This window comes from Plectropomus leopardus, chromosome 2 (assembly GCF_026936395.1).
Source record: "Plectropomus leopardus strain MGB_pleo_1.0 chromosome 2, ASM2693639v1, whole genome shotgun sequence".
In the NCBI taxonomy this organism is placed as follows: Eukaryota; Metazoa; Chordata; class Actinopteri; order Perciformes; family Serranidae; genus Plectropomus; species Plectropomus leopardus.
Window position 1 is genome coordinate 34,998,903 of NC_142177.1, and position 21,816 is coordinate 35,020,718.

Here is a 21,816-nt window from a genome sequence, read left to right on the forward strand (position 1 = left end):
GTCTCTCTTTTAACTGTTTCATCATTATATCGAGTTTTCATCGCACGTCAGACATTGATAGTTACACGCATATATGTGTGAACGAAAAAATGAAATTTCTGTTATTGTGTTTTGCGTATTACTTTGCCCAGAACACATACGCTTACAAGACACCATAAATTAATACAAGCCTGGAACAGAGAGCATTTCTAAACATCAGAGAAAGTCCAAAAATAGAAAAACTGCTAAAGCATCTTTCACAGTACAATCAATGGTACGAAAAAAAATCATAATTCACTGAAGCATTTACTGCGTTATACTGGAAATATTTGAATAGATTCTAGTTAAATAATCCATCATGTCTTCTTTTCCAGGCTTTTGGGACAAAGTTAGCAGCAAACTGAAACACCTAAAATTAAACAGCCCTTCCAATTAACTCTCTTAAATCATCATTATATGAACAATAAAAAGAAAAAGGGACACACACATTCCAAAAATCATACACCCATACACACACACACAAATATATGTACTTTGCAAATGTTATAAAAAAATTTATTTGTTGAAAAGAAAGGAGGGCTCAACAAAAGAAGCTAGACTGCATCTATTTTAACTGTCTTTTTAAACTCACTGTTATGTTTCAGAGTTGCACACTCAAACATGTTATTCATGCACAGTGATGGTAAAACGCTGTTTTTCACGTCTTTAGATAGCGTTTGGAGTGACGTATGAACTCACCATGCAGCGTGGACACAACCACTCCCCATTGGGTATCTCGGGGAGAGGCGGGTTGAGGCAGTGGATGTGGTAGGAAGATGGGCAGGTGTCACAACACAGCAGCTCTCCTCCATCTTTACACACTCGGCAAAACTCCATGTGGTCGTCCTCTTCCTCGCCCGCTGGCTCCTCCTCCTCTTCCTCCTCATCTTTGGCCTCCCACTGGATGCCCTCTTTCTCCTGAGGGACAAACAAGTGGTGAAAGTTGTCTCTGAGGGTTAAATAGTGCTAAATCAAACTTTTAATGATATGATAATTTTATCATCGTAAAGCACACTTTATTCAAAGTTGATGGAATCAGCAAAAATCATCTTGGTTTGTCTTTCCACTGTTCAACAATCACCAACTCTGGTTTGGCTTAAAATAACCCTTTTTTCACCCAGACAGATTTGAAAATATGCCAACATTAAACACACTCAAAATCCAATTTTTTAAATGGAGTCTGGTGAGTTTGGTGATAATGATTTCGGGGCTGTTTCTAGTTTAAGAAAAGCATCTTTCTCTTAAATAAAAGGTCTGTCTCTGAAGGGTCATTTTCATAATGTTTTCACACACTCAGAATAATAATCTGAGCCTGTCAGTGGCAAAAACAAGCACTTTCAGTGATCATATATTGACAGTGCCAACATGGCCCAAGTGTTTTCAGACTTTTGTCTCAAATCTTTGCCTTTGTCTTATAAAATTCTGGATACTTCTATCTATTTGTATTTTTGATGATATGCGTATCTTTTAAGAAAAGCAAAGTCACTATTTGGATGAATTACTCACAAACTGCATATATGAAACCAATAATTTAGGATTGCAGTTTGACTTAATTTGAAGGGGCCAGAAGCCCAAAAGGTTTGGAATCACTGCTGAAAATAAAAAGCTCTTCAGAGGGCTTATTCGCTTTATATGTCACTCAGAAATATCCCAGTGCACTTGTGCTGTTTAAACAGAATATTCAGAGTATTACCATGAAATTCAAACATGTAGCCATCACAAAGAGAAGAAACTGACACATGTGCTGTCATAACATATGGTGGAAGACGTCTTAGTACCATGGCAGTCTAGAGCCAGGCTTGTCAAAACTGAAAAAACAACATGTCATTCCACTGGATATGAAATACAACATTAAAGAGTCTCAAACGAAGTTTTTCACAGCTGGAAAGACATTAAACTGGGCTGTTTATGCAGAGAAAAGACGCAAATACTTTTGAAACTGGTGCTACATAACCAGAGGAAAAAGAACTGTGGCATTTGCTTTTGCTCATGAGGTAGGAAACTTATAGCCGCTAGAATGCACTGCATCACACCGGACCAATAAATACTTCCATTGGTGGGTAATGTAATGTGAGCTTGTCCATTTCGACTTAGGAAATATTATGGTGATCATCTGGTGACAAATTATATCGAAATATAGTTACACGATAATAAAATCTTAGTTCCCATGTCTGAGCAATTTTAAGACTTGAAACATTAATTTAAGTTCATTTAATACCAATTAAGGTCTTATTTTTCCTTATTTTTAGATTAATGAATTCAATGCTTTCAAGACTTTTTAAGGATCCATGAGAACCCCGGTAATACATATATATATATTTTGTTATTTTTTATTTTATTTTACTATATTTTTTTAAGCAGTTACTAATTTTCTTCCATGTTAAAGGTTATTTTTAAAAGGGTGTATGATTTGTGCACATTCAAAGACATTGTACTGTACAGTCATCCCCCACAAGCTCACCCACAAACTGTCCTCACTTGGTCTGCACCCCGCACTCTGTGACTGGCTCCTAGACTTTCTGACTGGCAGGCCCCAGTCTGTCAGAATCGGTAACAGGACTTCAGCCAGCATTATAACAAACATTGGCACCCCACAAGGATGTGTCCTCAGTCCCATCCTTTACACCCTGTTCACTCATGACTGTGTCGCCTCCCACAAGGAAAACATCATCCTGAAGTTTGCAGACGACACCGCAGTGATAGGATGCATCACTAGCGGTGAAAAAGCGGCCTACAGGAGGGAGGTGGCCAGTCTGGTGTCATGGTGTGAGGACAACAACCTCACCCTCAACACAGACAAGACCAAGGAGATGATAGTGGACATGAGGAAGGAGAGGAGACCTCAGCAGCCACTCTTCATCCGGGAACTTGAAGTGGAGAGGGTGAGCAGCTTTAAATACCTGGGCGTCCCCATCAGCGAGGACCTCACCCGGACACTCAACTCCACACAGCTGGTTAAAAAGGCGCAACAGCGGCTGTACTTCCTGAGGAGGCTGAGGAAATTTGGCATGTCGCCAAAGATCCTCAGCAACTTCTACAGCTGCATCATTGAGAGCATCTTGACCAGCTGCATCACCGTGTGGTACGGCAGTGCTACTGCTGAGGACCGCAAACGCCTGCAGAGAGTGGTGAAGACTGCTGAGAAGATCATCAGGACTCCACTGCCCTCTCTGCAGAGCATCGACCACCGCAGAGTCCACAGCAGAGCTGCCTCCATCCTGAAGGACCCCACCCACCCCCAGCACGGTCTGTTCACACTTCTACCCTCAGGCCGGAGGTGCAGAAGTGTGAAATGCAGGACCACTAGACTAAAGAACTCTTTCTTTCCCGCTGCAATCAGACTCCTAAACTGCTGACAGGAGCTCACACAGCAACTACCTCCCATACACGACCTCATAACTGTACCTGACAGTTTACTATTCCGTTTGCACGTGCACAATTGCACTGTTCGAATTTGCACTGTACTGTTTTATTTGCACTGTTCTTTCTACTTCTATTGTAAATTTCTAAATTTCTTCCATTGTAAATTTTTAAATTTCTATTTCAAATTTCTTTATATTTGCTAAACGTAAGGCATTCTGTGGACAGCAAAGTAAGAATTTCATTGTACAGGGAAACATGTTTCCATACTGTGCATATGACAATAAACACTTTGAATCTTGAATCTGAAGGATTGAATGATTTTAAGAAAATTCAGTTATGGGGCAGTAGGTAGAGCGGGCGCCCCATGTATAGAGGCTGTGTCCTCGCCGCAGCGCCGGCGGGTTCGATTCCAACCTTGGCCCTTTGCTACATGTCATCCGCTCTCTCTCTTCCCCTTTCACGCTTACACAGTCCATTCGAATAAAGGCATTAAAAGGCCCCAAAAAAATCTTTAAAAAAACCAATTCAGTTATTTTTTCATAACTAGTTTTTAGTTTCCTTGGCTCAAATGGGGAATAAAAAATAAAAACCCATTTGTATCAGTATCAGTGCAGAATTTCACTGTTGGTGCATCTTTAATATTGATATGTCAAATTTTTGTACTCACACAGTGTGGACAACTCCATTTGCCCTCAGGGGCCTTCTCCAGCTCTGGGTCCAGACAGACCAGGTGGTACGCTCTGGGACAGGTGTCACACAGGATAATCTCTCCACCCTGCTGGCAAACCTCACAGTAGTCCTGGTGGTCTGTCTCATAACCGTCACCATCTTCCTCTGGAGCAGGTAAAGGAAGAAGCAAATATGAGCGATTACCACATGCAGAAATTCACTGAAATGCATCTGTTATCAACAGTATGAGATAAAACTATTTACACATTACAGTGAACAAACTCTAAATGTGAATGAGACTCTGTGAGCATGAGGGCAATAGCTGCTGAGAAAGAGCATCTGCCTTCGGAAAACATTTCCAAAACAAATACAGCTTAAAAAAATAAAATTTAATTTCCTCGTTACCCGTAATCAAACAGTCTGGTTCTGAGGGATTTAAATGGGATTTTGGAGGGGGGGAATAAAACACACCACAGAGCATGGCGTGTGTAGACAGTAAACATACTTTTCCTTTTTTTCCGCCCACGTCGGGCCTTTTTCTTGGTGGCGGCCCCCGAGGTATCAGAAAGCACAGAGGCACTGTGGATGCTGATGTCATCAAAGTCTGACTCCTCCAGGAAGTCCTCCTCGCTCTGGAAAAGCACACACACAAACACACAAACTGAAAAGCTCAGAGCTACACAAAGAATTAAAATAAACCAAGTTTCAAAGTGAGCGCAGTAAACAGTCTGGTCACTTTGATGCCATTGAAAATATAGAGTTGTGGAGAAGCTCAGAGGATGAATGAGCAGAGGAAGACGGTTCTGGAAGAAAAAAAAAACATACCGAGGATGCTTTCTTCTTCTTCCCACTCTGGCCCGACTTTGATTTGGTCTTCTTCGGCTTGGGTTTCTTCTTCACCTCCTTCACAGTCTTGCTTCTCTTCCTTACTCCTGGTCCTGAGACAGACAAACACGTTAACCGAGCGGTGTCCTCGCTATTATTTCTAAAAATATGTATTCAGTCACGGTTCACCAGGCCTTACCCTTTCCCTCTTTGGTTTTGGCTTTTTTGATTGGCCCCAGCTGAGAGCTCGGCTGGCTGCTGCTGACAGATGTCGGCTGTGCCACGGTAACTGTTTCCACGGCGGCAGCCACAGCGGCAGCCACAGCGGTGGCAGATGCGCCTTTGAACGGGTTGTTGGCACTGAACTCTCGCCACTTGGCCCCTAACACTGTCATCATCTTTGACATGGGAATCTTCGGGTTCTTCTTGGCAATGAGAGGCCTGAGTAAAACCAGGGGGAGAGAGGAGACAACAACGGCAGCTTTATTATGTCACACTTCATTCCCGTTGATGTAATTTCTACTTCCCTCAGCGCTGGAGGGAACTGGGTCTTGATTTGCTGACATCCCACTGCCCCTTAAGTTTTGTTCTCCCTGCTTTGCTGTGTGTATGTCATGTTTGTGATTTGTCAGGCAGCAGCTTGAGGTTTGGCACGCTGGCCTGTGAAAGATAGTGGGTCAGAGCGCCGAGTCCCAGAGCCTCCCGGCTGTCACAGGCATCCAGTAAGCAGCTGACTACTCACAGGGGGCACTGCAGGAGCTCATGCTCCACTTTGTCGGAGCAGGGGCTTAGCCGAGCCAGACAGCCCCAGGTGAGACAGACTCTTTACAACAGGCGAGCTTTCTAGTACAAACAAAAAGAGCAGTGTTTGCTCGTCATAGCACACTCTGCACTCACTGTGGAGTTTTTGTTGGAAGTGTCAGCGCGGGTTTCTGACAATTCGCAGAAACAGAAGCTGAACAGAGCACTTAACACAGGAAGATAATCCAGACACAAAATTAGATGCTTGCCTGAGGAACTGGCTGAAAGCCTTGTAGTTTGTGATGGTTTTGTAGTCGTCCTCGGTGAAGCCATACTGAACGTCTTCCAGACCCCACTCCTGCATCAACTGGCTGGATGATTTGGGTTCCTGGGGAAATACAGATGGTAGACATTTAAATTCATATGTTAAATAACATTGAATGGAATAATTCACCCCCAAAAGGACCATCTGCATATTAGTTACTGATGGTAGTGAAATGTTTTTAGTTTATTTTTTGGGCATTTTTATCTTTTATTTTAGAGCAGCTGATAGGAAAAGTAGGAGAGAGAGGGAGGATGACATGCAGCAAAGAGCCACAGGTTGGTATTAAACCAAGGCCTAGAGAAGCTAGAGACTGCCATGGTAGTACAATTTTAATGTTTTGCGTTGTAAATGTCAGGCCTTTTATTTTATTTTCTGTTGACTTTGCTGAAAGACTGGGGGCTTTCTGTGTTAACATGTGGAAACATGGCGCCCAGGTCTCCACTGGTTAACTGGTCTATGCAGCTCCTCGCTACGTCCCAACTCAGGCGGGAGCTAGCACTCATTAAGCGATTATTGCTGTTATGTAAGTGTCCATATTCCCCCAGGTATCCCTGGTGAGTAAGCATTTTAATGTAAAGCCGCAAAACCCTTATAGCAGAGTTAACTATGTTAGCACCACAGGCTGAGCTGGTGCTGCTAATGGTGCTAACCAGACTTTCAGAGCTTTTCTGTTGTACATTTGCTGCCTTTTATTTTACTTTCTATTGGCCTTGCTAATGGTCAGACAGCAAGCTTGGTTAACATGCAAAGAATGGCAGCCAGCCTCTATTTTCACTGGTTAACTAGCTGCCACCTCTTTGCATTGTGCAGCGGCCGGCCAGGACCTAGCTAGCAATGAGGCTCATTCAGCGTTAAGCGCACCATCCGCACTCACACAAGGTAGCTTTGGTGAGTAAGTGGCTTAATTTTGAGCCGCACAGCCCCTTCAGGAGTGTAACTATTTTACCACCACTAGCTGTGCTGACACTGCTAATGGTGCTAACCATGCGAATAGAGCTTGTGTTAAAAATGTCTTTTATTGCCTTTTATTTTCTGTTGGCTTGTGCACAGGCTGGGTGGGAGCTAGCTAACAGTGCAGCTTATTCGGCAATACTGCTGGAAACATTGTTCCGACTCTCCCCTCATTGCCAAAGTCAGTAAGCAGCTTAGTCTGAGCTGGAATACCCATTTAGCAGTGTACTTTGTTAGCACCACTAGCTGTGCTGATGCTGCTAACAGTGCTAACCATGCTAAGAGAGCTTTTGTAATATAAATGTGTTACCTTTTATTTTATTTTTTAAGCCGGCCTTGCTGACAGACAGGGGACAAGCTGCACTAACATGCCAAAACATGGTTCCAGCCTGCGTTTTTTACTGGGTAACTGGCCACTGTTGCTCTGCACTGCCCAGAGGCCAAGTCTGGAACTAGCTAGCACCACTGCTCATTGGGCAATAACTGCAGCACCGTCCCAGCCTTATTTTGAGCCGCAAACCCCCTTTGGCACTGTTAACCATGTTAGCACCACTAGCTATGCTGACACTGCTAACAATGCTCACCTCACCAAGCTAACAGAGTGCTATAAAATGTTCCTGTGGTATATGAAAAACTCTTAAAATCCAATTTATTGATGTTAGACAATCATATCTAGGGTCAATGGACCTAGACTCACTTTCATGTTCCCATCATCATCGTCATCATCGTCATCTTCCTCATCTCTCTTCTTCTTCCTGGGCTTCTTCTCTTTCTTCTCCTTCGGTTTCTTTTTCTTCTTTTTGGTTGGACCATACGCGCTGCTCTCACTCTCTGAGCCTATTTCTGGCCGTTCCCTTTCCTCCTCCACCTCTGAGGTCTCCTCCAGGTCGCTGTCAACTCTTGGCTGGATTCCTCCCTGAATTTGACAAGGACACATGGACACATGTTGTATAAATAAATACAGTTTTTGGTTATTTGGTCTTCAATATCAGGACATGAGCACATGTCAGGTTCAGGTTTCACTGATCTCTTTCATTCTCCAGCAGATAAAAATGTGTGTATCTTTCCAAAACTACAAGTACACTTGTGCTGAATGGAATTTCACCCTGGCAATCTTCACATGTCTTTGATATAGTCAAGCGCTCCTGCCAAACAGCTATTTTTATAAATGTAAACAAGCAGAATCTGACTTTGAATCTCGCTTTAGCTCCCTACCTCAAGATGTGACTGACTGAAGCTGGCATCAAAGACCGATTCCTGGGTCTAAACTGAATTCAAGGTCTGTATTTTACCATTGACACAAAAAAAGGAAATCTATCTCCAGTTAAGAGCTTTCCTCAGAGACAGAATGTAAAATTTAGTGATAAAAATAAGGATAATTAAAATATGAAACCCAATGATAAAGGGCAAATAAGCATGGCATTAATTTTACCAGTGTGAGGGATTAGAGCATCCAGAGAGGCCACCCACACTAAAAACATATGCTGTCAGACTACTATAAAGCACTTTGGATAAAAGCTTCTTCTTGATGGCATTTGCATAAATTAAATTACATCACTCCAAAGTGTCACTGCTTTCCTAATATTATAACTCTTCTGCCTTGTGATGAAATGTAAAATTACATTAGGAGTTAGCGGGGTGAGTTGATGAGGAGTCAGAAGCACGTTCACCTTTTATTGAACAGCAGAGTGAACCCACAAACAGAACACCTCCGGGCGGTGCAGCAGCCAATCACGGCTCAGAGCTGAGACTGAGCTGCGTCCTGCCTGTTTAATATGAGACATCTGGACGGCTATATGGATTTAACAGTTAACAGGTGTTGTTTGTGTGATCAAGAGTGTTGCATATGAACAAATTCAGTGGTGCGTGCTCATGACGACATGTGTTTGTTTGAGTAAAAAAGGAACAGGGAGAGGGGAAAATATCTGGCGTTTCTCTTTGTATGCACCTCGAACATTTGCGTGCTTGTGTGTGTGTGGTATGTATGTGCATGGGAATAGACTTTGGGGATTGAACCCCTTAATATTTAGAAAATGTGTACTAAAATTATGAAAGTAGCCTTTAAATTTGACAAAATAAAAGACACTGACACTGTAAATTGATGCACAAAATGCACAAATTGGTGCATAAATATTCACCAGAATGCAGGAAAATAAATGTTTGGTGCTCAAAATTTTCTGGCTTTGCTCCCCCCAACCCGCCATTTCATATGCGTCCCCCTGAATGTTGAAACAAGCCCTATGCTCTTGTCTTTGTGCATTTGTTTGTGCACACTTAGTAAATTTCTGAATCTTTCTGTGATCCAAATCATTTTTTGTGCATGATTTGTTTCAGCATCTGTTCCTTTCCCTCTCATGTAAAGACAAGTTTGTGTGTATGTCTATCATACATGTACAGCATGTAGGTTCCCCGTCTGTGAACATGTGTGTGCACACACTACGGAGTGAATTAGTGCACAGCGGCTTTGTGCTCCGCTCGCTGCCTGTTGCTCAGCAGGCCTGTGTGGCTCCATGGAGAGACTTACAGGCGTTTTGCTCTGTAGCGCAGTGGAAAGGCTCACGTTGCCGCAGCGCCCGCCAACCCTACCAGCAGCCTGGCTGTGTTGCCATGGAGACCAAATTTGAGCAGTGTCTGGCTCTCTCTCTCTCTCTCTCTCTCTCTCTCTCTAGTTTTCTCTCTCTCATAGCTCACCCCCTCCCGCACGCCTTCCCTTTTCTCTCACTTTCTCTCTTTCACATCTCGCAGCCCCCCTTACATTATTTTCTATCTCACTCTCTCTCTGTACAGCTCCCCCTTTCTTTCTTTCTCTCTCTCTCACTCTTTCTCTCTTTCCTGCCACTCACCACCACCACCACCCCCCCAACACACACACACACACACACACACACACACACACACACACACACTCTCTCTCTCTATCACAGTGGCAGCCAATGGAACGGCGCCATCCAATCAGACACGTTTGCATAACGAGCTTGTTATGCAGAGGCCTGTGGTTGCAGAGCTGGTGCTCCAGCACCCGTCTAGACAAATCTCATTTATGCATAAGAAGAAGAGAGAGAGAGAGAAAGAGAGAGAGAGAGAGAGAGTAAATTGAAGATAGTGTATGGGGGATGGGAGTGGGGGTGGAGATGGAGGAGGGAAAAGCAAAGAAGCAGAACCACTGTTGAGAGCAACTGCAAAGACAAGGTGGAACTGTGCAACAACCTCCCCGTGGCCCCCGAGTTCATCGTTACACACATATCGCAGGACCAGAGCGGACACTGGCAGCAACAAAGAGGGTGTTTCTACTTTTAGAGGGCAGAAAATCAGATAAGCGCTGATAACGTAATCAAATTAGATGCTTCCCCATAATGGCTCTGCCTCGGGGAGATTGCAGAGGATGCGCGCGGAAAATGAGCGAAGACGTGGATATTCAATAAAATCTAGTTCAACAACAACTGGAAAAAAAAAACCCAAAAAACAACACTGCTGTAAAAAAAAAACACTTTATGGTTCCAAAACAACAGCCTCTTCTCTTTCCCTGGAATCAGCAACAGCTCTCTGTTGACTCACAATCCTTGAGAGGATACCGAACTTATAAAAACAAGACATCTCAAACCCGACTGTATTTCAGCAAAAATATTAAAGCTACGAGCAGCTCCCTCACTGCTTCATGGATGTTTTATTGCGGCCAAACTGCAGCCTCTTCTTTCTCCAATAACATTAACTGCCTTCTATAAACTTCTATTCCCTTGATTTAGTGTTTTTTTTTTTGTTAAAAGGCGCACAGAACATCCCTTCATGTCTACATAGTGCCTTTGTTTCGCTGCAGCTGAGAGAGAAAAGGCGAGTATGTCTCTCCATGGCTACCGTTCCTCCCGCCAGCAGCTCTGACCTGAGACTGGGATGTGCCACTGACAGTCTCTGACCCCAATTGACTTTTGGCCCCTGTCTGACACCAACCTTTGGGGAGTGATTGGAAGTGAATTACAGCAGCGGCAGCTCCTCAGTGGAGAGAAAGAGTGGAAGGAATAATATGAAGGGTGGAAAAGAAAGAAAGAAAGAGAGTTCCTGTAACTTAAGGCAAGGTGGATTTAACATTTTTTTATTGCTACTAAGAATCAAGTTTAAGTCAATTTTATTTTGCCTAAATGTTTATTGTAACATAAACCTTTATTTTGTCCAGTCAGAAAGTTAGAGTATATACGGCAAAGGTTGAAAACACAAACCTTTTAAGAGAGTAACACATGGAAGGCAATCAGCATATTACATTATCATAGCAGTAGCTATTTGAATTACTAACAAAAGTGGGAAACTCTGGTAATTTTGGACAGTTTTCTAGGCAAAAGATTCCCTTCATGGCGAGTTTAAGAAAATGAATTAATTAAATCACTTAAAAAAAATGTTACCAATTATATTTGAGATTTTACAATGCAACATCAGAAAACAAATATATGTCTGTGTATTTTTTAAGTCATCTGAAAGATTAATTTAAGGCAATTTAATACCATTTAAGGCCTTATTTTTAGATAAATGAATTCAATGCCTTTTAAGACCTTTTAAGGACCCGCAGGAACTCTGAGAATGAAAGAAAGAAAGAAAAAAAAAAGATTTGCAGCTCGTGTGACGCACAGGCAGTAACAAAAGCAGCGGCATCACGATCAAGGCAAAGTGAGGTGATGCATGTGAGAGGCGAGAGGCGAGGGAAGGAAGAGGAGAATACAGAGCAGAGTCTGTGTGTGTGTGTGTGTGTGTGTGTGTGTGTGTGTGTGTGTAAGGGAGAGAGAGAGAGGGAGGAGAGTGTCAGAGGGAGTCCCCCCCTCATTAGCTCAGTGAGACCCAGAGCTCAGTGTTTACCACAAGCAGCCAAAGGGCCGGGTGGCAGCCTGGCCAGCCAAGCTCCTCACAGCACTGCTGGCATCTCCAGCCAGCAGAGGGGAACATCCTGGCTATGTCGCTGACACTGTTAGAGCCGCCGCCAACACAGGCGGGAAACGCACTGGGAATACAGTGAATTCCTGCAAGCACTGAATTAAGATGCTTCCCTTGTTTTTTTATATATATAATTTGAGGTTTTTGGATGTTTTTCTGGGTTTTTTTTAAAATCATTTTGAGGGTTTTTTTATGTTTGCTTTTTCTTCTTTTTTTTAAAAAATAATTTTGAGTTTTGCAGTATTTTCTCTATTTTATTTACAATAATTTGAGTTTCTTCCCATTTTTTAAATAATTTTAAGTTTTGGGATGGTTTTTTATGTAATTTTAAGTTTTATGGGTTTTTTTTCTGTTTTTATTTTTTTTTAGTTGTTTTGGGATGTTTCTTTTTTTTTAAATAATTTTGAGTCTTTTGTGGTGCTTTTTCTCTTTTATTTACAATAATTTGAGTTTCTGGATTTTTCTTCACATTTTTTAAATAATTTTAAATTTTGGGATGGTTTTTATGTAATTTTGATTTTTATGTTTTTTTTCTATTTTTAATTTTTTTAGTTGTTTTGGGATGTTTCTACTTTTTAAATAATTTTGAGTCTTTGTGGTGTTTTTTCTCTTTTATCTACAATAATTTGAGTTTCTGGATTTTTTTCCCTATTTTTTTAATAAACTTAAGTTTTGGGATGATTTTCTTCATTTTATGTAATTTTGAGTTTTATGGGTTTTTTTCTATTTTTAATATTATTTTTTAGTTTTTTGGGGATGTTTCTTTTTTAAATATCTTGAGTCTTTGGGGTGTTTTTTTTCTTTTTTTGTTTTGAGTTTTTTTGGTCTGTTTTTTTCAGATTTTTCTGCATTGGGTACTTCTACCTTTAATACTTTAAGTACATTTTCATTATTATACTTACTTATTTTTACTTAAGAACCATTCTCTATGCAGTACTTGTAAATGAGTATTTTCACAGGTTGATGTTGGCACTTTTACTTAACAATCTGAATACTTCTTCCACCACTGATGGTGTTACATCAGATTTTGTATCCCCTCAAATTCTGTGACCTAATTAAGAATCGTCTTTTGACAAGACATCTTGTGACAAAGTCAGTGTCTCCCTGGGGTTAGGTTAAAAGAAGGGCACTCTACATCCCGAGGGTGAAGCTCGTGGTGCACTGGCTCAGATAAAATTTAAACACCCTCATAAAACTCATACAAAGATATTAAAAGGATCCCAGTTAGGCTGTAGGGAATTAAACAATGATCCCAGCCTGTCCTCTTCAGCATGTTATTAGTATGGGTCTCGCCTCCAGGTTGTGACCAGACTCAACCCCGCTTAGGTTTCAGTCTTGCTTGTGAACAACTGGTTCATAGGTTGGGAATTTGGGGTTGGAGCAGGCATCAGGATCGAGGTGAGATTGGTGTCAGGTGTAGGGTGAGTTAAGAGTCGCAGAGATAACTGTTTGGAGGTCGATTGGACTCATTTTTTGGGATAATGTTAAAGCAAGAAGAAACACAAATCAGTGAGAAATTTCAACACAAAATACTGCGTAACACCAGCCTACAGTCTCTGCTATCGTTGACCTCATTTCCAGCTGTAGTAGTAAAAAAAAGAAAAAACTCTTATAAACTCACTGAATGCTACTTGCCCAGTAACAATTGGCACACAGACAAAGTTGGCAACTAGTCAGTGAACAACACACTGGAGAATTTAGCAGCCAATAACCCAGATGTTACCCCTAGCCAAACTCCCAAGTTTAACTTATAGAAGTCAGTGGAGACCAAAGCAGAGTAAAAAGAAAGGTGAATATTGCATTTAGGCCCTACAGGTATATGAAACATCATATTTTCCTCAACGGACTTTTAGGTCAAAATAACATCAATGGCGGACTAAGCTTTTGTTTCTATTTTGACTCCTTTACACTTATAGTTTTTTCACCAATTCAGGGACCAAAGTTTCCACCTGCTATGCCCAGTGTTATTTAGTCCAACACAGCATCGGCAGATGGTGAGACTATTTCCAGAGACTGTCGATTAGAGAGGAAAGAGCATCTATCGTATCTTTGAGTGAATTGTCCTTAAATTGAACAGGAATCAACAGTGATGAGATCTCCAGTATAAAGGTAACGTTAGCCTGGACACTTTGCCACCTTTGAGACGAGGGGAGACTGTGGAAGAGAGGTAATGTCTGTGAGTATCTGCAGTTATTTTTGAGTTCTGGTATGGACGGAGATATTTTGTCAAATGAGGGTTTGTAAACAGGATTTTCTTTTTTTTAAATGGAGGGAGAAATGTCTGTTTAAAAAATATCTGTGTGTTTACAGCTCAAAATGACTTCTAATGATGCTTTTTTTCTTTTAGATTTGAAAATATGCAAACCATTGCAGACATATTCACCATTTTATGTCAGATTAATTCAATTTCAAAGCAAAACTATGTAAGATTTGAAGTATCACATCCTCTTACAAATAACATGATGAATTTATAGGCGAAGCAAAACAACCTTGTTCAGTTAGGTTTTTTTGTGGTTACTAATGATGGCTATTGCTAGCTCCTGTCTGTAAAAAGACTTCTTTTACACTACATTTTAGCGTTTACTGTACATTCTTGATTATCCAAGGTTCCCACATATATTTACCAATTTAATTTCAAAACTTTTCCACAACTTTTACATTATATTTCATCCCATATCCATAACTTTAAAAAAGTTGTTTTAAAAAAAGTTTAGCCTTAATAGCAATAATGCCATACATTATTGAACAAGCACCCAGGTATTTGTGCTGGTGATTGATAACTTTATTTCCTCATTAGACATTTCCGCCAGCAACTCGCTGCCTGATCCAACAGACCAGTGCAGAGAATCCGTCAGTGCAGTGGTTATAATTTTGACAAGTCTGAATGCATTAAATTGTTGTTAATTAAAGGTTTTATGTCTGATTATTGTTAGCATTAGATTTCAAATTAGTAATTTTTAAATTCATTTTAAATTCATAATACAAAAAACATATTAGCATGTTCGAGTTTATATTTAAACTATATATAGTAACTATATATAGTAACTATATATATATATATATATGTCTTCACAACTTGTCCCCCAAAAAACATCTGTTAATTTCAAACCATTGTTTAGGCCTGGAAAAACGTTTCTCATAAGGAATTTAAAGAATGTGGGAACCCTGATTATCAATTTTGCCCCCAGTGGCCACTGTTGGGCAAAAGTCAAATAGGCCAGCTTTAAAAGCTTTGTAATTAGCTTATCTTAGTGATTAGCAATCTCACCATAACAAATCTGGTTAAATTAAGTGTGTTAATGCCAAGAGCACCTCAAACCTCTGACCCGATGTCCAAATGTTGGAGACTTAAGACTGGAAAAACTAAGCTGTCAAACTGCTCTATCACAGCTCCGACTCCCACTGCTCGCTTGGCACAATCACTATACTTCTGACCCAGAGTCCCTACCAGCACCACAGGCACAAATCTACACTCTAAACTGGCCCTCCGTGCCCACAGCTTACACTGGCAATGACAGTGACACTGCTGCCAACCTCCTCTAAGCCTGAGACAGTCCACTGCCTCTCATTTAGATTACAGAGGCGGCCCGGCAGCCAAAACGCACCTTTGATCCAATTGCAGAGACATCAAAAGAGCGGTGGTTTGAGAAATAGAGAACGCAGGGTGCAGCTTGAGCCGTGGAGCTGTTGTGTCCGAGGTCAAGACTGATTGTGCTGAGTGCGAATTACACCTTACCTCCTTTTTCCTCTTCTTAACTTTGGGCATTTTCCCCTCTTTCATCTTTTTGGGCTTCTTCTTCTTTTGTTGTTTGAGGGAGTCGTTGTCAGAAAAGATGTCAAGGGGAGTGAGGGGAACAGTGTTGCGCTCACCTTCGTCATCCTCATCTGGACACAGAAACAGAAACATTATCTGATTAGGAACACAGTGTACAATACAGTACATACAGTGCTCGTGATGATGTCAAGTTTGAGGACTCTACAGCCAATTCAGCTTCAAATGAGTCTAAATCATTATATTGTGGAATACAGTTTGGCATATACACTGAGGTGCTAAAAGATTAGTTGACTAATCAATTTTTAGATCAACAGAGAGCAAAATTTACCACAATTTTGATCATTAATTAATAAACGGCTTGCTTAAAGGGAAACACTGCCGATTTTCAACCAGCTCAGTGTCGTCACATTGTGTGCAGATGGACGAGGTTTGGCTATTTTTGTATTACATGGAACTGTCCGGAAATAACTTAAATATACGCCTCTATCATGCAGACCAGATTTTAGGGATTTTAATTATGGACGGATCTATTTATCCACTAAAGCTGTGAAGAGTGTGTCCCTTCCTCAGAGCATACGTCTGATCCATGGCAGTCACAGTCTTCTTTTGGCGTGCTTAGTGTAATTAGGTGACGCTGTTCTCCAGAAGGACCTTCATCACACAGAGGGTCTCCTCATAGATCAGACTGGAGATGGTCTTTACTTCATAACGGCGAGCCAGACGTTGGATAGCAGGCTTGGTGATTTACAGTCATACCTGGTGCATTGAGTACTTTACCTCCTTTTCCTTTGCTACTAAACCTCTGATTAGTGACTGTGTTTAGTAGGCCACTTCTTCAGATACCTTGTTTTACCAAGAGTACCAAGAGTTTTATTTCAGTTTAAATTTCGGCTGTTATATGACTGTTTAAAACATATGTCCGGTATTTGTTTTATATGATCGGAATTCTAGGATATTAATACTGCCCTCAAAACAAGAAGTCTACGATAAACCCTGCAAGTGCCCACAGCTCACAGTCTATCCGCTGGCAAAAACTCGTGGGGGTGACCTGAACCGGTCATCAAAGTCCACTAGCAATTGAGCAGGGGGTTTAGGGTGCTTATACCACATTCGGAAGCCAGACACCGTTCATCTGCACACACTGCTGTAATGACATAGAGTTGGTTTAAAATCGGCAAAGTCTCCCTTTTAAGCTATTTATCAAAGATGTCAAACATCTAATGGATCCACTATTAAATGTGAGTATTTGCTTCTTTTCTCAGTTTTACATAGACCGTTTCAAACTTGAAAACTGAAACATTCGAAAGAGAAGTATTTTCTCCGGGAATGTTTGTTAATGTTATAGCTGACAAGGAAACTATAACATATTTTTATTGATTCCTTGGTAGATGACAGGAAGTAAACAGGGACCAAAGTGGTTGCTCACGCAACAGAATAGCAATCCTTGAAAACATTTGCAATAGTAAACCTTAAAGTTGCAATATCTTTGAGTTTTGGGCAGTTGAGAAGAGAAGACATCAACTCGCCCTCTGGGACATTGTGGTGAGAATTTTTCACAATTCTTTTGACATTATACAATACAGAATTTTCCAACAAACAATACTAGACTAATACAGAAGTAATCCTTCTCGATCATAACTTATGACCCACAAAAAGTGTGTGCCGGTGTGTCAACTTGCCCTTTGCCTGTATTTATTTTGCTGTGTCCGGGACATTTTGGGGCACAGCATGCAGGTCAGGTCAGAACCTTATAAAAAAAAGTAGCAACCTGGTGCCAGACCATAAGAAAAAAACCCTCAAATATAGCTCAAGAACCCCAAGCAGATGAAGGTCACTCCAAAAAGACAGTGAATTTGGGCTTTAAGTTTCACTTTCCTGCAATAACGTTAAAGAACACTAACCCACAATTCCTGCATAGTATACCTATATTACACAAAACAGTCAATAACATAGCAAGGAGGACATTAGTTGATCATAAAAATAATCATTAGCTGCAGGCCTAGTATACTGTGAAAGCACAGCAAAGTGAGAATTCAGTTGGCCTGTTTTTGAAAATAAAAATGATGAATCATTGCCAGACCAACAGGAGCACTTGGCAAAATAAACCTCATAATCACACATCATTGAGTGTGGATCAACTTCACCCGTCAAAGCACAAATAGATGGAGTGCCTGCCCTGCCGCTAAATGGGAACTCCCTGGAGGACCACTGAGGTATACTGAGCATATCTTCTGCCTTTAATGCTTGCTGGGACTAAAGCGACCTGCTGCTGGTTGTCAGCTGCACTGTCTCAAAGCTGCTGTGTACAAACGTGCTGACTGCTGAGCGCAGCAGACTTCAGTGATGCCATAGTGGGTCACAGAGGAGTAAGTAAGGAAGAGAGGCAGTCCCAAACAATACATCACTATAAAGAGACACGCAGAGAAACACACACAGGATTCAACCGCCCCATAAAGGTCGATCTGATCTCGTTCTCTTTCCCCGACTGTCTTTCTGTCTCTCTAAGTCTATCTGTCTGCGTGTCTCCCTCGCTCTCTGCGTCTCATGCAGACAGACTGGAGGGCATGAAATATGCAGCACATGTATCAGAGTCAATCAGCCAACACTAGCCCTGCAGTCTACCACTCCCCTGGGTAGCTGCAGTGAGAAGTTGGGGAGGAGGGATTCCTGTGTAGTAGACACACAAACCTCGCCAACCACTTATCCTCTATTTAGCAAAACTAGCAGGAGGCACCCCCACGCACACGTGCACATACAGTACATGCACACCAGTGATTTAAAGCTTTAATCTGTGGCACTGTCAGCCTCACTGTGTTTCCTTTGACCAACGGATGAAGTGTGTCACAGATGAAGTGTATTTTGGTGCTAACTGGGGGTAACTTTCACTTTATGTGTCTGATATTTTAAAGCTGCCAATTGACAACATTTTTCACTTATCTTTTTGCAATTATCTTAAAATCTATCAATTTTCATGCTCAATAAGATATGGCAACCTTTTATCAACTACATGGATAATCTCCCATCCCACAAGATTGAATGATCTGTCTATATTCACCAAGCTAGTGTTATAATAGACCGTGTTATTATGGTTAATGCTATCCTGTCTCTCAAGTCTTTTTTTCTGTTATGGTATTGTACTTTATTAGGTTTTATGTGAATTGTTATGCGCTAATTTATTTTTTTGTCTTCTAATTTATTTCTGAGTTATTTATAATGTAAATTGGTGTTTTTGTACTGTCAGTTTGTGACTGTGTCGTTTGTTTATTTTGGAAAAAATATATTAAAAGTTTTTTCATGCAAAAAAGCGTGTGAGCTCTGTATTCAAAAGCCTATAAAACAGCATTTACAACATTAAAACTCCAAAGACGTCTGCACAAATTAAATTATTTGAAGGTGAGAAGCTGTTTAAGGCAGGATAGCCTATTCAGTGTCACTGAAACTTAGATTAAGTGATTTTATGTTTTGCCTTCTTGTTCTTTTTTCCCTCCTCACACACACACACATCCACGTGCTTCTCCCTGCTTTCTTTCTTTTTCTTTCTAAATAAAGCCTCGAGTTTATGTATTCACTATCTCAAACAGGGAGCTCTTTTATGTCTCATGTTAGTCGCCTGCCAGGCGAGTCTCACATCTCTCTTACACACACAGATGATGACACGGCTCAGATGCAGATGGAGACGGCCCTGGATTACAGAAAGCACACAGTCCGTCATTCTGCACCTCTTTCTTTCAATGAGTAAACTATGACTGACAGGCTGACCACACATCACTGATTAGATACACCAGATGACGCAGGACTGAGTGTCCCTTGCTCTGTTTTTTGTGCGATATATCACTCAAGCTTGACAGTGGTGATGCAGCGTTACTGATGTAGGTTTTAAGAGTTCAATTATATGCAGCAGATCACTCTAAATCCTTTTTGGCCAAGCTGGCGGCATGCTGGGGATGGCAGCGTTGGTCTGCTGATTGTTCAGTCCATGACTTTGTATCTCAACAGCTACTGAATGGATTGCCATGAATTTTTCTAGAGACATTCAAGGTCTCCATAGGATGGATCCTACTAGCATTGGTGATTCCCTGTTTTCCCTGTAGTGCAACCAGCTACTGTCAAGGTCTTCCCTGTGAAACATGTCAGCATCTACTGGTTAGACTGGCATGAAATGTTATAGAGGTATTCATAGTCTCCAGGGGATGAATCCTACTGGCTTTGGAGATTTCCTAACTTACCCTGTAGCACCACCAGCTGGTTAAGATCATGGATGTTGCTTAAAAAAAATACCCGGTTTTGAATGGCAAAAACGCAGCACTGCTTTTTGTTGCTTTCAAACACTGGTTTCCTGAGTCAAAGTCTGGTGTTTGTTTTATCCATCCACCACCTCTAATGCCCACCCTGAACAGACTTTCACGCTCTTTAAACTACATCAGTAGCTCTGAGCATCCAATAATAGTGGAGATGACTTTACATTGGAGGTGGTGGAGAGATGCTAAACAGCATCCCTGGCATCAGTACAGTGATGCCTGAGACGCTGCCTGAGCGGCGTATTTTGACGTTTAAGTAATGAGACCAGGCTTTTCCTTAAGCACTTAAAGTCATTGTTTTTATTTTGGCCAAAACGTTGGTTTAAGACCAAATACCTGTAAAACTACTCCAACCATCCTCAGCTGTACTTTGTGTTTAGTGCTAATAAGCAGATGTTAGCATACCAACACACTAAACTAAGATGAACAGATTCTAAACATCAGCATGTTAGCATTTAGCTCAAAGACCTTTAAATTCACCCACCAAGTTCAAGTTGACTGATTCATCTGACATCACAACATGAAACTGAGGTTTCCTGGTTAAAATAAAAAATGACCAATGATTATCCAGTCAGCCACACGGGTGGGACTAAAGAAACTGTCAAGCTATTGTCAAGCATCATCATGCATCAGCGAGTTTAGAAAAGATCAAGCCGCTGCTATCGAGGCTGTTGTGAAACAACATATCTTCTCAATATCGCCCAACATCATAGTTTGTTTTACTTTGCTCTTCTCCACTCTTGACCCTAACAAAGCAAGTGTACTGGCTACATACTAGTGTGCACTTAAAATGACGTTAGATTCGGGCATATACCTTTGTGTCTAGAGACTGGTTGGGAAAAATCGAATCCCCCTCTCCCACAGAAATTGGTCGGAGTGGACGCAATCTCACACTGAAGATGGAAACGGAGTGTAACAAGTTGACATACTACAGCCTCGAAGCTGAGACAGACTTGTTAAAAATCAAACTAAAATATTAAACACATACACAAATACTCTCTCAGTAATGTACCTCATTTATAAGCTGAAGGTGTGACAGCAATGCAACTGACTGATAAAAAGATGTCTGTGTTTAACACCTGCATTGCCTTCTAATCTGAACCCTGCTGACAGTAAATGGCCTGTGAAGTCCCCAAAGGGAAGGCCACCAGGGGAATGATAATCTTTCTGCTTGGTGAGCGGACCAGGCCGTGCCAGGTGTTGGAAGAGGGGGGAAGGTCGCTCAGTCATGTGGCACAGGGAGACCTGGCACCAGATTTAGTTAGAAAGAGGACCAACGCTCCACTTGGCAGACGAGCCTTCTGTAGAGAGTGGACGGATGGCACAGACACCGTTCTGACCTTCCTGCAAGGGCTTGGCCACCGGACTGACCCATTAGAAGGGAGATTCATGAGCGACTCCCAAGTGAGGAAGCTCGAGTTTACTGGAAAGCACATTAGCCGTTTCTCTGTTGGCCCCCGTGTGGAAATGCCCACTTAATGTTGCCCTGAACTGCCACGAAGGAGAAACCAGAGCCATAGCTTTTCCTCTCTTCATTGATCAAGTGCTTATAGCTAAGGCCTCAAAGGCCTTCAGAAAAAGACATCCATGGACTATTATTAGAAAATATAATCATCAAAGTGATGGGAGGATAAAGGCTAAATAGCACCATTAAAACCATATTTATCATAGACAATATATGCACGGGATCATAATGTGTGCAGAATAAAGAAGCTGTAAAGCAGGCCAGAATGCTGCACTGCTTATCTGCAAACACACACATAAAAAAAAAAAAAAAAGAGGCATCTTTCATGAACAGGCTTCGTGCACGCGCAGCAGGAAAAAATGGTGTCAACTTTCATAGTGAGGGATCCAAAAATAGACCCCTTTCCAATTGGGGATAACATTTGTAGGCACACAAAAGCCCATGATAATCTTTCAATTTTAGGGAAGAACAA

General features: G+C 41.4%; 1 protein-coding gene across 2 annotated transcripts in view; it reads right to left on the reverse strand.

Moving 5' to 3' along the window:
- chd5 (chromodomain helicase DNA binding protein 5) overlaps positions 1-21,816 on the reverse strand; it is a 62,213-nt gene that overhangs the window by 34,421 nt on the left and 5,976 nt on the right. For both annotated transcript variants that reach the window (XM_088069364.1, XM_042509444.2), the window contains exons 2-9: positions 15,543-15,691; positions 7,590-7,808; positions 5,886-6,004; positions 5,075-5,316; positions 4,876-4,988; positions 4,556-4,682; positions 4,049-4,215; positions 718-936 (exon numbers count right to left, since the gene is read on the reverse strand). In XM_088069364.1, the coding sequence (XP_087925490.1) occupies positions 718-936; positions 4,049-4,215; positions 4,556-4,682; positions 4,876-4,988; positions 5,075-5,316; positions 5,886-6,004; positions 7,590-7,808; positions 15,543-15,691 (1,355 nt within the window). The remainder of the gene's footprint in view (positions 1-717; positions 937-4,048; positions 4,216-4,555; positions 4,683-4,875; positions 4,989-5,074; positions 5,317-5,885; positions 6,005-7,589; positions 7,809-15,542; positions 15,692-21,816) is intronic.